The following is a 16,485-nucleotide window of genomic DNA, read 5'->3' on the forward strand; positions in this document are numbered from 1 at the left end:
ACATTAACTGTACACCCGTAATTTACATATTTGGAATTCATGTAATTAAAACATCTTTAAATAAAAAAATTAAGCCTTAAATCATGAGAATCGTGGGCATTAAAATATGCCCATATGTGGGAGTGAGGAGCATGATATGATTACACTAATTAATTAAATTATATTTACACTATTTAGAATTTGAGTAACTGCATTGTGATTATTTCCTTGCGTCATTTTTTGGAATCGTTGTCTTCTATTCTACTGAGTCTGAATATACAGTTGCTATAACCAAACATATACATGGACGCTGTGTATATGATGGTCTATTTATAGTAGGTTAATTACTGCGTTACAGCCTACACTCAGCGCTAGTTGTGTATTTCTAGCAGCAAATAAATGGCATTTATATAAATAACTGTATAATTTACATTTTGTCTGACAGCAGCTATACATGTCTGAGATATCAAACATACACCAGCGGAGTTTGAGTAAGTTTCTATCATGACTGCTCCAAAGTGTGTCCACCCTTCTCACGCATATGAAACTCTCCCTTCACCCTCCCCCTTCTTTAACTGTAAGGCAGGCCAGAGAGACGCACGAAAAACTTTCACTACAGCTCTGCAGAGACACTCCAGGTTCTCTGCGCTCCCGTCGACTTTGCAGCCCTGCAGTCTCCCCTTGCACCTATTTGGAGTCTTGGAGTGAAAGCTACCAGCCCCTCAATTTGATTCACTTCCTGTAGTCAGACTCCTTCCCCAAAAGTGGAGAGAGGGGGAAACGGGGAAAGGAAGAACTCTTTCTATTCTAAATAAGACTCTCTGAGGAAGCAGCGAGCAACTCCTCGCCTCTGCATAACTTCATAACGTCTGTACTTGGTATCAGTGGCAGTCAGATCGTCGCGCACAGCAGCGTTTTGGAGAGAAAGAGTGAGAGCGTTTCGCTTTAAAAGCAAAACTGTGCGCCGGTTACACCCGAATCCATGCACGTTACGGATGGTACAAGTTTGACGCCCATCGCCGAGCCTTCTCCTGATTTCACGCACCGAGTTTGGGGACATACGCTGTGAGACTCCAGGGGTTCATGTACTGGAAAAATGAAGTTTTGTCCCCTCTGTCAGAGGGAAATAAGATTCTGTCCGAAGGAATTCCCTCGAAGCAGGTACTAAAACGTTGGACACGACTGAGCTTCAACCTTGTGCGTAAAGTGTTTAAATAGGAGAGGTACCCCACTTCTGCACTGTGGGCCTTTACCGTTTGCTTCAGACTGAATTTGATTTTTATGTCATGACGTATTTAACTAGCGCTATGTAGTAGTACACCGATGCCTCAATATGAAATCATTTTTGATTGACCAAACTCTTTATCTTCTTTTCTTAACGCTCAGTGGGTGTATCTGCTGTTGCAGACAAGACAACGTGCAGTTTATTTGCAGCCCGCAGCATCGTGTGTGAGTTTTGTCTCGTCTCTCTGTGATGTCACAAAATCGCTGCTTGTGTACTGAGATCAGCTGCACGCGCCAGCCGCTGTGAAGAGGCACGCGCCTCTCTGTTATGAATAGCGTGATTTGCGGTCCGCGAGCCTCTCGAGCGCTGCCAATTCGCCTGAGAAGAATTGGATTTTAATTACAGCCATTAAAAATCAAATTTGCAATTCTTTGGGTGACCCGTTGCCTTTCTTTGATTGACAGTTGAAATTGACACTCCGGGTCCCTCTTATCCACAGCGTTTCAAGCTATTTGTAATTACAGGTAGTTTTTCTCCCTCCACTCTCGTGTCCTGGATTGCGAAGAAAATACTATTATTCTGAGAGGCGCGGGTTAAGGGCAGGGAAAAATCAATCCAAATTGAAATAGCTTCATTAAAATGTGCCTTTTGTTGCGGGGGCCCTTTTAACAGTTTTAACCAGGGTTTATTGTCAGGACCACTTTATATAGGAGTAGCCTTGAGGAGCTGTCTGCAAATGTCTGCCGAGGATTTCTCAGCTGAGGATGAGACGGGAGAAGTGATGAAGACTTGTCGTTTACTGAGCGTTGTCTTATAGGTGATCTCCACCGAGCATCATAGTACACCGGGAGCCACGCGCTGCAGTGTGGACTCTGAACACGCGCCAATGGTGAGAGCTTTATTGCCTATTTATGCTTTGAAAAATGTTTGGATCTTTCAGTGCGCAGCAGTCGCCCGCTTGACCCGTGCGCTTCCACCTCACGTTGACATATTTGATTCATCCAGATAAATCATTTACGTGTAAATTATGCGCGCATTGTTCTAGACACGAGGAAACTGGCGACATCTGCAAACTGGCACTGTGGGGATTACATTAATCTGTGTTACTGAGTTGTGCTGATGCCCTCTTGCAGTCTCACTCGGACGGAGAATCCCAGCGGTCCAACATGGAGCGGGAGGACACTCGCTCGTCCCCCAGCACTCCGTCCACCCCCTCGGTGTGCTCGCCGACCTCCACCACCAGCTCGGTGCCGTCCACCGGGAAGAACATGTGCGCCAGCTGCGGTCAGGAGATCCTGGACAGATACTTGCTGAAGGTGAGAAGCCCCCATCGATCATAAACCATTCGATAGAAACAGGAGAGAATTATGATTTCTTTTTTCCTTGGGGGTGTTTTTGTCATTTGTTTAGGCCTCTCCTTTTTTCTTCGCTGGCGTCAACATAAACAGCAACAAGCTTGTCGGCGAGTGGACAAGGGTGCCATGTTGACCCCGCGTCCTGTTTTGATTTGAACAGGCCTGCTGTATTTTTGCTCTGGTGTAGCCTACTTAAACAGAAGGCCTGGTCAACGTTATTGTGGAATTTAGCTCTAGTACATACAAATAAGGCACAAATACATACACAACAGTGAAGAAGGCAGAAATGCGTCACCTATAACCAACACCTATAATAACGCAACTGACATACAGAAATACCTTATTATAACTAATTGTATAACTATTTTAGACACATACAGACACACACACACACAGACACACCGAAAGACACACACACACACACACACACACACACACACACACACACACACACACACACACACACACACACACACACACACACACACACACACACACACCGCTCGTATCTCCACCGTAATATTTTAGGAATGAAAGATAAAGCGACAGACGGTGTTTGGGTGAGCGCAGATAGGTCGGGGATGTTTTGTTTTTTTCTGTTGTACAGCATTACTCAATACGCCCTATCTTGTCGCGTGCGCCCGCGTGCTTCCAACCAAAACAGTCTTCGCTCACGTGCAAATGGGTGTGTTTCTCAGGATGTGTGAGTCCTCTTGTCATGTCAAAGTCGAGGCCTATTAGGATATCGGCTATATTTACTGACGGAAAAACACGCTTTAGGAAAATTATTTTTTAGTTATTTTTGTAAATGAATAAATCGGTAAATATAGTCTACATTGGTAATGCATGGTCTCATTTAATTGGCTACATTAAAATATCCGTTTTACATGGTCTGCATTAAAGTCCCGTCCTGTCCCGCCCCCCTATATTTTTATGTAAAATGTCCAGCCTATATTTCTGTATGGCAGTTAGGCTAGTTTACACTGGTCGAGAAGCCGGTGTAATTAAATATATGTAAATAAGTCGCTCTTTATTTGAAAAATCCTAAAACGATCAAATAAATTGTGCTTTGTTAGATCAAACTGCCATCATAAATAAGTAAATTAATATATGCACTTCTAAAATTGACATGATTGCATTTATTACTTTTTTTTTGATCTCTCGTCAAAATAATTGGGCTCATTTTGGATAATAATAATATTGAACTGTTGAGGCATCGAGGCTATCTGTAAATCTTCAAAATCATTGAAATCATTTTCAGTCGGCATTATAGATTGGTCTTTTGTTTTTCCAGGCCTGACAATTGTTATTATTATTATTATTATTATTATTATTATTATTATTTCATTGAGCTAAAAGGCTATCATAATTGGTGTTGAACGAAACTATTATTATAATATTAGCTAAGCCAAAGCAGGAGGCTTTGAGTTCGATAATACTCAATATTAAGAATGAATGTATTTCTTCAGAAAATTAGTTAGTAGTATTAGTCTTTCTCTACTTGGGAAAAATAAACTATAGTAGTTGTACAGGCTAATTGTTTAATTTCAGCAAACCCCCTAATATTACAAAAAAATATTTTTTACAGTTAGAAAACATAGGAAAATATCAAATATCGCTAAACAAAGATATTGAGCCTCACTGTAACATATAACTCATAAAAAATGCTTTGTGATATTTTAATATTTTGTCTTATTATTACGGCAATAACAGCTAAATATGGCATGTATTAATAATTCATATAGTAGCTTAATGTTGATGGAAAGAATAATGTCACATCTGACAAAGTTATTACTCAGCACCGCCGACACGCTGCCAGTCCTTAATGCAGTGATCTATCATCAGTGTATGGGTTTGACACGGATGTTGTCTCTTTGCAGGTGAACAACCTGATCTGGCACGTGCGCTGTCTGGAGTGTTCTGTCTGCAGGACGTCGCTACGTCAGCACAGCAGCTGCTACATCAAAAACAAAGAGATCTTCTGTAAAATGGATTATTTCAGGTAGGGTAAGTTTATGACCGTGTTTTCAAAATACAACGTCTACTCTGCCAACACAGGCCTCTCTCTCTCTCTCTCTCTCTCTCTCTCTCTCTCTCTCTCTCTCTCTCTCTCTCTCTCTCTCTCTCTCTCTCTCTCTCTCTCTCTCTCTCCTCTCTCTCTCTCTCTCTCTCTCTCCACACAAGCACACACACACACACACACAAACGCACACACACACACACACACACACACACACACACACACACACACACACACACACACACACACACACACACACACACACACACACACACACACACTCTTCCTTTGAGATGGATGCGGGTTGCCTCATGGGTTCTTGAAAGACCTTTCACAAAATGCCTCAAAGTATGTAACAAAATAAAAGTCTAACTGAAAGATCCACAGGTTTGTTATGGCTATCCAAAACACAACATTTCTAGTAGCTACAGAAAGAAAAAAGGGTAGATGGCTCACCAAGAAAAAAAAAAGGAAACTTCTGTGCTTTATCTTATCTCAGAAAGCGTAAAAGGGAGTGTTGTAGTGTTTGGAGGTTATAGCCTGCAGGCTGTGTTTTTGGCAAGGCTGTCTTTGACCACGTTTCATCAACTTCTACAGCTCAGATCATAGCCTATTTGATTTATTTATTTAGCCTATTTATTTATTTTGAAGGCTATATTTTTAGTTTCCTGTGGACCATGTCAGCTCAAACAGGCTGTGGACTTTTTTATTTGGTCACTACATGATACATTTTGCAATTTTTGGGCACTAATTAAACTATTTATCTCTCTCTCTCTCTCTCTCTCACACACACACACATGCACATGCACATGCACACGCACGCACACACACACACACACACACACACACACACACACACACACACACACACACACACACACACACACACACACACACACACACACACACACACACACACACACAGCAGTTATCACGTTCTTTAACGTATCAACACACAGTTAATGCACCATGTGCCACGAAACCACGGTGGCTGTTTTACCACCTTGACAGGGGCACGTGAAACAAATGGAAATCTCCGGAAATGCATATTTGAGTGTGCGGCCCTCTGAGTTTGGTCGGCCCCTGTAGGAAACTCATACAACAGAGAGAAAAATAACAAAATTCTATTCTATTCTATTTTATTTTCATATCGATGACCTAGTGTCATCCGTAAAATATGAAAGTAGTATATTTGTCCACAAATTAAAACTGTGTTCTATTATTAAAATTTTAATCGAGAGAGACATGCCCTTTTTTTGATCACGTATGTCTATATTGTGCTTATGCCTGCGTGAATCTGTGTGTGAGGTGTGAGGTTAAATGGGGTTCACGCCATCAATAGCATATAAAATTTTGTGCTGTAGCCTGAAGCTGATGGATATCTGTGTGTGTGTGTGTGTGTGTGTGTGTGTGTGTGTGTGTGTGTGTGTGTGTGTGTGTGTGTGTGTGTGTGTGTGTGTGTATGTGTGTGTGTGTGTGTGTGTGTGTGTGTGTGTGTGTGTGCGTTTGTGTGTGTGTGCGTGTGTGATTGCTTGGATCTGTGAGTGAGCTTTGGTGTTTGTCTGATTGAAACCCGACACCAAGCCACCGCTCTGAGGTTTATAATCACCAGCAATTAGTCGTCCTCCACCCCAGACCCTCAGGCCTCCAGACCAGCAATTAGACCGCCCCAAGTGCCTGGTCAGCATGTTTCTGTTCTGAATGAGACTCCTATCCAAACTAAAAACACACACACTTTAACAGATATATGCACAATTACATATGGACACTTACCTAAATATGAAAACATGAATATGAAACATTTACATATTAGCAAAAATGCACTGAACACATTGGCTCCTTTTACAACTCCAAAGAATGTACACACACTGACACACACTTGCACACTGACACAGCCACACACGCATAATCATACACTGAGATCTCTGTTTATTTATGCATGTCTAGCAGCTGCCAATCATTTTGCTATTTTTTTCCCAAATGGTGATTTTCATGTTTGCTCTTCCACATCATAATAATATTTTAACTGACCCGTCTCCATTTAAATGCTCCTTCCCCGTTCACCCCTCTCACCCTCATCACTGCTCTCTGGACTCTGAGCCAGTATTAAACACACAGAGAGGATCTCAAATATGTCAGAGCATTAGAAAATGATATGAGTGGTGCAGATGTAGCTGTCACAGGGTCACGTGTTATACAATCATCAGGGAAGTCTTAAACTGTAATTAGGCTATTTAAAATACAGTAATTGTGATTAAAAAGCATGTCTGGATGTAGAAGTGATACATGTGTTCACACCTTTACTACTGCAATGTTGTCCACATCGATTTTGAAAGGTGGAATAAGACAATTTCTTGCTCTAGCTTAAATGATCGGTTCGTTTAGCTTCTAGCTAGAAAATAAATGCATAGACACAAAAACCAAACAGCTTAATATTCACACTCAGCTTTCAGTTGTAGTGTCGTAATAACCTTTGTGAATCTCTTCTTTAGTCCATTCTCAAATCGACATAGCATGATGGTCAGAGCGGTGGCCGTTTGTAGCCGGCTTATTGATATGTTGTGAGCGCCATTTCTTTTGAACTGACCTCGGCAAACACTTCCGCATGTCCGTTCTATTTCTCATTCTATTTCTATGACAGAACCGATCCACATTCACTGCACTCTGGCTAACTCAAGCTAGCTGATGAGCCACAGCTAGCCTTAGGTAAAGCTTATTTACGCCCCACTTTCCAACCTGTTTCCTGTAATTGAAGCATCAATTGTGATACTGAAATATTTTAGTATGTTGCAGTTGGGTTTTTTATAACTAATGCAGTATATTTATCACAATGGAGAAAAAGAAGTAACACCAGATAAACACATGCTAACTCTAATTAGCCTAGCCTATCCTAACAGGGCAGCAATAATTGCATCCTGAGCCTCCTACTTGAGTGACATCCATGTCATTTGTTGCAGTTAAAACATATATTTTAATCTAGAATTTATTAATTTGGTCAAATGGTCAAGAAAGCTATAGGAAACATTTTGTTTGTAGACACTTGAGGTGTATATTAAGGTTCAACATCTTGTAGATCTGTTACATAGCTTGACAAAATTGTTTTTGTTTTTTTGTCAGCTTCCCAGGTTGTGGAGTTACTGCTCTCTGCGTTTGAGTATAGGCGTGTACTAAGTTATAATATTTCTTGATTTTTTTTTATATTAAATGTTGTAAACTACAGTTTGTTTATACAGCAAAGCAACATGATAATAATGGTCTGGTTATACTGAACGTCATCAATCTGTTAGACATTTTCATCATATCCTCAAAAGGTTCTCTGCAGAAAAATCCTCCTCATTTGCATAATACTATTTGTGGTTCAGATTACATTTCCTTGGTCACACTGGAAAACAAGCAATTATTTAGAGAATCTTGTAGTATCAGCGAAGTTGTGCTGCAGAGCTGGGGCCTGTACAATGGTTACCTCTATAAATATAAACTGTAATCTGGGTTTAGGCCAGAATTCAACTAGGCTAAACACCACTGTGAGTCCAGATCCTCACATCCTGGTGCTGGTTTCAAACCTCTAGAGATATTTCCTCATCTGTGTCAGCCTCTCATCTGGCTTTGGACTGACAGCTGCTTTAATGGGGCGTAATAGCAGGAAATCAGAGTGGGTTTCCCTCCATATACGTGTGTATGGATGTGTGTGTGTGTGTGTGTGTGTGTGTGTGTGTGTGTGGGGGGGGGGGTGTATGTCAGGATAGGGGGCGCAGGCATGCTGTGCCTCTCAATCCCATGTCAGGCTTCAGGGGCTTGCTCACACACACACACACACACACACACACACACACACACACACACACACACACACACACACACACACACACACACACACACACACACACACACACACACACACACACACACACTATTTCTTTATCAGCCTCCTCCCCTGACCCCCTTTGCCCCCCTGCAACCCGCCCTTGCCTCGCTCCGTAGAAACATCATCCTCGCCCGTGAGCTACAGGCCACACAGGAAGTTGCATTGCTGCACTAATCAGGGGCCCCCTGGGATACTGACAGTGTAACCAGAGTCCACGTATGTAAGGAGCTTAGTGGGTGAGATGTGTGCATGACTGTGTTTGTATTATAATAATAATTCTTCATCAGCCCACCTCTGGTTAGCTGATTAGGTCTCCATAGCAACATAGACGAGTAACCGGTACAGAGCGAGATTTGAGTTGTATTAAGAACCAAATGAATTGAAATTATAATAAGACATCTGCCACACAATACTATGGAATAAAGACTGCTCAGGCAAAGCAATGAAGTGGATTCTTCATTTCTCAAAGCAGATCGCAAAGGAAACTGCCTGTGTTCACAGTCAGAGTGTAAAAGCCTGATAATATGTTAAATCTGTTAAAAGTTTTTAGATCCCCATCTTAGATTCCTGTACAAACGCATACACGAACCTCATGGCGTTAAAAAAAAAAGCTGCACAGTCCAGCAAGAACTCTCTCAGGACAAATCTAATAAAGATTAAAGTATTCTCATAGCACATCAGAAATAATGCAAAAAACGTGCACCTCCTCAAGCCACTCTTTCAGCAGCAGGTGAATTACTGAAAGAAAAAAAAGAGTAGATTAGACGAAAGAAGGGGAGCAAATAGGAGAGGACTGTGGGGGAAAGGGGAGTTTTGCGGTGTAGGATTTTCCCTGAGTGATACAGGGGGGGCCGTGAGGATTGACATCGCTCCAAAATAAACACCAGGTTTTTTGGTACAAAGACAAAGCAAGATGCAAAAAAAAAAGAGACCGGGTATGGAGGGAGGGAGGGGTCCGAGAAGATGAAGATGAAGATGGAGGAGGAGGGGGTTAAAACAAGGGATGATTTGCAGCTCTTCTGGATTCTGTCTCGGAGCATGAAACTGACAAGCTGTCATGCTAGATTAGCCGCAATGTTCCACAATGTTTTCCTCTTTTACTGAGGAAACAGTCTGGAATTCTATACAACAATCTGAAGTGATACAGTACAGTAAGCCATGGAGTCAATTTGTCTCCATATCGGGCTTTATTGGGTTATAAGAGGTTTTTTGGTTAAATTGCACATATCTGTGACAACTTAAGCCCTCTGTAAGTGCTATGCCAGCTAATTTTATTTCAAGGTCACCACAAAGACGTGTGGTTTGTTGCTCTAATGCTGAACTTAAAATAGTTTGTTAAGAGGAATGCCAGGCCTGATACTGTATTTGCTATGTTTGTTTTTGGACATTGTCGCATTACTTGACACTGAGAATAAAAACTATGAAGGCGGCCACATGAGACCGATAAAAGGCAGATCCTCAAACAGAAGGTGTTTATTGAATACCTCTAAATATGCTCTACCAAACCACATGCAGAAAAATGAAACTTCTAACCAGCAAGCTCATATACACAAGGAGGGGTACGAGTTTGTGAGATGTCAGGGCTATAGTATGCTTTCATCCCAGATAGAGTGGACTTGAGTGCACTGATACACTGCCAAACCCACTCACTTGGCAACCCTCGTGCTCCCTGTCCCCTCACTCCCTCTCCCTCTCTCTCTCTCTCTCTCTCTCCCTGTCTGCCATCGCTGCTCTTTACTTTGCTATTTCCCTCAGCCACTTACTTCCTCTCTCCATGTCTATTCTTTTCATCCTGCCATCACCAGTTCTTGCCTCCTTCATACCTCTCAACTGTTTACGGCTCTTTGAATTTGTCTCATGTTTGTGATGCTGGGCTTCTATGAGTTTTCTCTTTATTTCTGCTTTTTATACTCGGCGGGAAAAAAGGGCAAAGGCCAAATAAAAACGTCCACAGTAAAGAGTAAAATAGCTACATGTATTAGTAAAAGTGTTGAGTCAGCCGTCAGATCGTAATATCTGTGTCAATGCAGAACAATCCCAGCAATATGGAAATGCTTTGTAATGTGAGCTAAAACCAGTTTGCCGTCATGCTTCTGGCCCCCCAGTTTTACCCTTGAGGCAGCACTTTCTCTTACAAATGCGGCCTCCTTCACCAGAATTGGCAGCTGCTGACCCTAACAATGGCTCTTAACCTAACCATAACCATCTCAAACGTAAAGCATTTTATACCCATTAAAACCCACAATGTGCTCTTTTAAACAAGGAGCCTAATGTCTTTTGATGCTGGTGTCAAACAGGACATTTGTGCACTTCAGTTGTATTAAAGTGGGTTTTTTTGGATATTCTACAGAGCCAGCTGCTCAGTGAACCCTATCTCAGTTAAAGGCTGGTGGTGATATTCTATATTTTTGTGTGTTTTTAACAAATCCAGTTTCAAGACAAAAACTAACCAAGCATTGTCTGTGTAGCCTAATCCTGACAGGTCTAAGTCCTCTCTGCCACAGAGACCTCCATTGGTGTGCTAAAACCATTATGAACGCATTAATGAGCCACACAGTTTCACCAAGTGACATGACACAATGAACATGGGCCCTGTTGTTTATTTAGACTTCTACGCTGTCCTGCTGCTGTAAATGCTCACTAAAACGTGTGTTAATCTGCAGCTGAAAATAGTCCCCATCAAATTAATTGTTTACTCCTGTATGAATAATGTTTGCAAAAAAATGACAGTGCCCAGCTGTTTTAGGGAACTTTTCATCCTTCAGAGAACAAATATATATATATATATATATTTGTGTTTAAAAGATTTAAATCATCAATGGGATTAAATAGGATTGGGGCTGAGTGATACAGACAGGGAAGCAAAGTAAAAAAAAAACATTGTGAGAAGGACTAATGCAAACTTATCTCTGAAAGATTATAAATGTAAGGGCTTTATGCTCTTTAACCCTTATATTTGCCTTATTCAGTCCTCAATCACATTAATACATATTGAATTATTACAGCTGATGGGAGCATGTTTATTGGAGACATTCATATCTTTGGTTGAGCTCATGAGGAATTGTCTTAAAAGCCTTGGCTGACTTAACTAACCCGTTCCCTGCCTATAGCCTCTCTCTTTCCGTAACTTTCTTTACATTTATCTCCCGTCCACCCACCTATTCAGAACAGTAAGTCAGGTGGTTTAGGTTTATATGCCGCCTGACCTCACTGTTGCTATCAGTTACAGCGGGGCCATCTAGAGTGATGTCATCTGAGCCTTTCTTCATCTTCCACTGTGTGTAAAACCACCCTGGTTTTCATGTGTGTTGGTTTGTTCCAGGCGTGTGTGCGTTTGTGTTTGTGTGTGTGCGCATGTGTACATGTCAGGGCCTTCATGCATCAGCCAGGAAATTGCAGGTGTTGGTTTGTTTGCATTCATGGCTCAGCTTGCAGCCGCAGTCAGGAGTCCTTTCTGAAGGCCAAATCCTCCTCCAAGGTTTCTTCCTTAAACCCTTTGAGTTCTGCCAAAACTTCAAGCTTAAAAACACTCACTTTCAACTTCAGCTCTCGCAACATATTATAAAAGAAAAGGACGTCTGTGCATGTTTAATGCATTATGTTTAATAATGTGTGTACTGTCTGGGAATGTATTAGATTTAAAAGATTATACCGCTGCAGTTTTCTCTACCGAAATGCTGCTTTAATCCCGTCAATGAACCACTAATTCTTCATTCTGTTTCTCCTCCTCTACCTCTGCTCTCTTTTTCTCTCTCTCTCACAGTAGGTTTGGTACTAAGTGTGCCCGCTGTGGGCGGCAGATATATGCTAGCGACTGGGTGCGCCGTGCAAGAGGAAATGCATACCACTTGGCATGTTTTGCTTGCTACTCGTGTAAGAGGCAGTTGTCCACGGGAGAGGAGTTTGGCTTGGTAGAGGAGAAGGTCCTGTGTAGGATTCACTACGACACCATGGTGGAGAACCTCAAACGTGCTGCTGAGAGCGGTGAGTTATCCATATCCGTACCTGTTGCTGTCCACACGTTTGCTCAGGAGTCAAAATTGAAGTTAGCAAAAATAATGACTGCATAATTCACTTTTGTACAATTCATTATTTGTTATATCACTGATGATTTGATGACTGGCCTGCTTCTTTCTGGGACCCTCAAATGTGGGTCACAGTTAAAGGGTAAAAAGTCCCGTTATGATATGGTATCCAAATCCTCTGGGTTAAATGTCTCTTCTTTTTAATATTTTTTCTCAGGGAATGTCAGTTTCTTTTAGATAGCATATCTAAACATATTTTGATTTTCATATATCATGATCATTTTATTGTGTACTCAAGGGAATATCAATTAAACAGTTTTTAGTTTTAATAATGACTATAATGAACCATTCAAATACCTCCTCCTGGTCTGGTGCTATCTTAGTCTTTTCAAATTATTATTCAACACATTTGGCTGTCATCTCACGTGTCTGTGGTTGTGTATTTTCAGGCAATGGTATCACATTAGAAGGAGCAGTCCCAACGGAACAAGACAGTCAGCCCAAACCGGCAAAAAGGGCACGGACATCCTTCACTGCAGAACAGCTACAGGTCAGACACACACACACACACACACACACACACACACACACACACACACACACACACACACACACACACACACACACACACACACACACACACACACACACACACATCAATCCCACACCCAAAACCAATGAGTTTCTAATACAACTTGCATCCTATCTTGTAGATGTGCAGCACAATAATCATATTTTAACTACATTTTAACCCTGTAATGATTTCTGTAATAATCGTTTTTCGGCAGCATTTGATTTCTAGTGTTTTGTGTCGATACGCAGATCATGCAGGCTCAGTTTGCCCAGGACAACAATCCAGATGCCCAGACGCTACAGAAACTAGCTGACATGACGGGCCTCAGCAGGAGAGTTATACAGGTCAGTACACAGACGTCCACTTTCCCCTGCAACTGATGAATCTACTTATTTTATGGCACGGTTGTATTGAAATGGCATAATTCAGCAACATACAAAAAGCTCAAACTTGATCAAGCCATACAATGAATAAAATAAGAAACATCAGATTATTTCAACTGACAGTTAATTATGGCTAAATGTTCAGGTATGCATATTCATATTATATCTTCATATTATATTCGAATTATATATATATATATATATATATATATATATATATATATATATATATATAATATATATATAATATATATAATATATTCATAATGTTTTGTCTGTCAGTCTTTTGAATGTACTTTTGAAATAAATCAACCTATTGGATTTTAAGAATATAGCTACATGATGTCTGGTTACATTGCGTCTTCATAGGTGTGGTTTCAAAACTGCAGAGCAAGACACAAAAAGCACACGCCCCAGCACAGTGGGGCTCCCCCAGGTCATCCCCAGTCCAGGATACCCTCGTCCCTGCCCGATGAGCTGCATTACTCCCCCTTTGGCAGCCCTGAGCGGGCACGCATGGTGGCCCTTCACGGGTACATCGACAGTGAGTAGTAGTTTACTTTTGTGCAGCAAATATAGGCACATATAAATCACATATATAAATCTTTCAACAGACTACAATGTTAAAATCCCATATCTGTGTTCTTTGGTGTGCTCTCCAGGTCATCCCTTCTCCATGCTGACCTCTCAAAGTCTCCCTCACCAGGCCATGTCGCTGCCCCAGCTCCCCCTCAGCCGCTAGCGCTCCACCACTATGACCCTTATGACCCCTAAACCTCCGGATCCTAACCCTTGATCTCCCATCACTGACATCTGCAGACCTGACGCCAAGGTCACGCAGGAGTCAGCTCGGAGATTAGACACATCTTACAGGAGGCCTGCTCACTCTGAAACGGAAGAACAAGGAAGAACTAAGTTACATTCATCATACATTTTTTTTCTTTCTGAGGACAGGAATATCCAACCTGCAGCCACTCTGTCAAAAATGATTGTGAAGCATTTATCATTAGCGGGAACCCACTGACTGTACTTTACGCCACCTACAAGGACCCATTTCGCTCCACATGTACAGCATCATCCACTTTACCCATCCATCCTCAGACCCGAAGGAGGGAGGGAGTATTATAGGGATGAAACTGACCGCAGGACTGGAGCCTCTACTGAAGATAAACAAAGAGGGGGAACTTAAGGGGGAACTGTCATTGTTGCCCAAGGGCACGGCACACACAGTAGACCACATTAGAGGTAAGACTCCTCACTCTTTTCTCTCGAAACAACCATGAAGGAAACATAAATGTAAATGAAATAAGCTGACTGTTAAAAATATTTTCCTTAGGAATGACAGTGTGACTTTATGACATCTCAAAATAAACAGACAACTTCCTATTTACAGTTTTGGTCAATTTTCCAATGAAATGAGGCATAGAATTCGATTTTTGTTAAAGCATGAAAATATTGTGTGCCTTATCTTTTACATTATTAAAAGGAACTTTACAGCAATTAATCAGCTTATTAAAATTCCAGCATGTAATTTGCATCTAGACAAAGATTTGGATGTTTTTAACTGTATCGTGTAGTACAAATTACAAGGATTTAAAATATTCCATTGGTGGAAAATCAGCATCTTGACTGTTTATCTTGCAGGAAAACCACAAAACATATTGCCTGGGCTTTTGTGTTATTAAATTATGGCTGCAACATTAGAAGCTAACAGATTTTGGGCCGACACAATCCTGTTACAATTCTTTAAACTAACAGAGAAACAGAGACGAGCGTACTAGTCAAACTACACACTCCTACAAAATCTGTAACAAGTTACATTTTCAGACAAGTGGATTGTCACTAATTTATAATTTCTAAGGTTGCTTGTTCAGCCCTCTGTGTGTTTGTCTTTCAGACAAAGAGCGAAATAACAGTGTTGGTGTCTTGGTACAATATGAAACAGACTGGGGTTGTACATAGTAAGACGTTTGTGTGTGTGTGTGTGTGTGTGTGTGTGTGTGTGTGTGTGTGTGTGCGTGTGTGTGTTTGTGCGCGTGTGTGTACACATGTGTGTGTGCACATGTGTGCGTTGGCAGGGGTAGAGAGTGTGCATCTGTATTTTAGTGCCATGGCCATAGTGTGAAGAACAGGATCCAACAAGACCTCAATGTCCTTGTATTTATTGAGATGGTAAATCCCTGTAAAGCACTTTTCCCCCCATTGTTTTGTTTTGTTAAAAAACATGAAATGAAATCAAACAAAAAAGTTTATTTGATAGACTGTGCATCATTAATGTTTTGTGTACTAAAATGCAATAAAATAGAATGTGATATTTTGGTGGTTTTGAATCATTTGTGAGGACGAATTGATGAAGCAATAATTTAGTATTATTTTTACAAACAGCATGTGCGGCACAAAGCAAAGGGAATGTGGCACCAAGATTCAATTTCATGATGAGTAAAACATATTAATAAATATGGAGTTATTATATGTTCTATGTGTTTTGAAACTATATGATGTTTAGTCATTCGATAGTGGGCACATTTATTGTGAATAGCCGTTTACATCCTTGTGTGTTTGTGTGCGTGTGTGTGTGTGTTGCATTTTTTGTGTGATTTGCCATGAAGCAGGAAGAGTGCAGTAGGGAAATATTCCCTTTGTGCAATGGTGTGCAATGCTGCTTTTGAAATAATTTATGTCTTAATGATTTTATGTATTTATGATATTTTCCCTTTTCAACTTGTGAAGTTGTTTATGTGATTGAGGGGCTATCATACACCAACATATCCTCTTCTAAAGACACTTTATGGTGATTATAAACTAAAGGGAGTACATGACCCTCACACACCGTGGCCTGTTAACAGTACCTGCACGTCCGCAATAGATTTAATTTGGGATATGCTGCTTTGGAGACAATGCAGGGGTCACATCCTGCTAAAGTATCAAAATATGACTTTGTTTATTGACATTTCATTGATGACCTATATTGACCTTTACTGTGGCATGAAGGCTAAATAGACCATTATCTTATTTACTCATACATAGACTATAAATGTAGAATACATCTGTTATAATAT

At 41.0% G+C, this 16,485-nt stretch overlaps 1 protein-coding gene across 1 annotated transcript; it reads left to right on the plus strand.

The window, feature by feature from the left end:
- Window positions 1–1,062: 1,062 nt before the first annotated feature.
- Window positions 1,063–14,250, plus strand: lhx6a (LIM homeobox 6a; the record flags this gene model as incomplete). Its single annotated transcript, XM_083929512.1, has 9 exons — window positions 1,063–1,140; window positions 2,022–2,093; window positions 2,338–2,520; window positions 4,440–4,561; window positions 12,208–12,428; window positions 12,919–13,019; window positions 13,292–13,387; window positions 13,796–13,970; window positions 14,089–14,250. The coding sequence occupies 9 exons, from the start codon at window positions 1,063–1,065 to the stop codon at window positions 14,166–14,168; spliced, it is 1,128 nt and encodes a 375-aa protein (XP_083785638.1). The 3' UTR covers window positions 14,169–14,250.
- Between the last annotated feature and the right edge of the window lie 2,235 nt (window positions 14,251–16,485).

This window comes from Echiichthys vipera (assembly GCF_963691815.1).
Source record: "Echiichthys vipera genome assembly, chromosome: 16".
NCBI classification, from domain to species: Eukaryota; Metazoa; Chordata; class Actinopteri; order Perciformes; family Trachinidae; genus Echiichthys; species Echiichthys vipera.